General features: G+C 42.7%; 1 protein-coding gene across 1 annotated transcript in view; it reads left to right on the top strand.

Annotated features, from left to right (window-relative positions):
* Positions 1–1,111, top strand: part of CDHR3 (cadherin related family member 3) — a 102,682-nt gene extending 101,571 nt beyond the window's left edge. Inside the window, exons 14-15 of the mRNA XM_019509329.1 lie at positions 606–850; positions 1,091–1,111. Of these exons, the coding sequence (XP_019364874.1) occupies positions 606–850; positions 1,091–1,111 (266 nt within the window). The remainder of the gene's footprint in view (positions 1–605; positions 851–1,090) is intronic.
* The last annotated feature ends 858 nt before the right edge of the window (positions 1,112–1,969 follow it).

The following is a 1,969-nucleotide window of genomic DNA, read 5'->3' as shown; positions in this document are numbered from 1 at the left end:
TGGGGTACAATTAGTTGGTGGGCACCTGCAGGCCAGATTAAATTGCCTGGTGGGCCATATTTTGCCCACCTCTGCTTTAAACTACGCAGAGGGGCTCATAGCAATCCAGATTCTGAAGGGTATAAAGGGGGCTTAAAGGCCTCTCCCCTGAGCTAGGAGCCCTGTGCTGTTTTTGTTAGAAGTGGTCCTCAGGAGCTCACCTAGAGTTGCAAACGCCAACTCATTTTGTTGCTGTGAGAGTCTCTTGCAATGGCCCCTAGCATTCCAGCTCAAAATCATCTGCCTCAGATGTGTGCTCAGTAGGGGGATTTGTTCCTCATTTATAGTTCTGTAGCTACAATATATTTTATCCATGACAGTCCACACAATCAGCTTCTAGTAACTGCAGCCATTTCATAAAATGCTCCAGTGCTAAACTTACTAGAGCGTTCCATTCCTAACGGCAGTTTTTGAATGCAGTACTATAAAGCAAAATCGTTGTGTAATTAATTAGTAACAAACTGCCAATGGGAATGACAAACACCCAGAAACAACTGAATCAGTGGTTCTCTTTACTATATTTTGAATATGTGTCTTTACACGAGTATTTTTGCTTTTACTTCTAGGCAACGTGAATAACCATTTCACTTTTTCACCGAGTGCTGGCTCCAACAGCTCTCGGTTGATTCTTGCATCCAGGTTTGACTATGAAAATGGTTTGGATACAACCTGGGCCTACAGCTTGCGCATCTACATAACAGATGACAATTTGCTGTCTGGTAGAGACAGAGCAACAGTCCGTGTTGAAACTGGAACAGTGACATTAAGCATCAAAGTTATCCCAAACCCAACTACTCTCCTTCCTACTACAGTAAGTGCACTGAGTTCCTCAATCTGCTACTGAAAGACTATTTGGAATTTTAAAACATTAAATAAAATTAAAATTGGCTGAGGATATATGCACATAAAAGGGCACAAGAATTACTGGGGGTCTGGTCTTGGGCAAAGATAAATTACTAACTTCAGTTGGAAACTGGGTGGTCAGCGTCTTATAGGCTTGGGTTCCAGGTGCAGTTGCATAATATTTATATTTTATTTTCAATTTTTTCAGCACAAAGGCATTCACTCATAAGGTCTGGGCACCTTGCCATTAAGGTCACTCCAATGCAAAAAATCACCCAGAGCAGCCTGACCCTTTGACAAAAATCAATCCATGAATCCAACAAAAAAACAATACCCTATCTGCATTCAACTCTGCAGTCCATTTCCTCCCCACACCCACTCAAGCTTGAGCTACACAGCCTGTGATGTGGAGATCATCACAGTCTCATATGCAGAACATAGGATTGAAAAGTTAAAGGCTTGGCAGCTGCATTAATAAGGAGAGAGTAGGAATTAAACTTTGCATGAGACACTAATACCAATTTGTGCCTTTGGCAGAGACTGTTTTTTAATTCCCAGATACCTATTTCTTTGTCTGATTTGCACATCCTAGTGACAGGGCACCAACTCATGTGTTTGAAGATTAAAAACCCACTATCCACCAACCAGGAAAGACCATTTTCTGTCACTTGGGTCACCCAAATGTTGTACCCAATGACTGGGTGTGCAGGAACTGAAGCTGTTCTAAACACCACCAACAACCCTTACCCTGCCCTTCACTCAATGCCTGATTACTTTTTAAAACACACAAAGGTGTAAGTACCAGGAATGTTATGCACTGGATATAACTTTGCTCGTTGCAGTGTATTTGCATGGTCCACAGCTCAGCCACACCAAGAAATGTGATTTGTAGTCATGGTTTCTTCTGTACCCTAACCTCACTCCAAGAGAGAGGACACTTATGCCACTGTTTGGCTGGATGCTTCCCTTCTGCTATGCCACACCACTTTTCTTAGAGAGAGATGGGCACCCCATGGTCTTCCCACTTTTTGCCCACCTTCTTAGTGGTATCAGCACTTCATGTTCCTCATGTATCAGAAGAGAGGTG

Source organism: Gavialis gangeticus, unplaced genomic scaffold (assembly GCF_001723915.1).
Source record: "Gavialis gangeticus isolate Ggan-Ray unplaced genomic scaffold, GavGan_comp1, whole genome shotgun sequence".
NCBI classification, from domain to species: Eukaryota; Metazoa; Chordata; order Crocodylia; family Gavialidae; genus Gavialis; species Gavialis gangeticus.
Note: the sequence above shows the minus strand (reverse complement) of the source record. Positions and strands in the feature narration are given on the sequence as shown.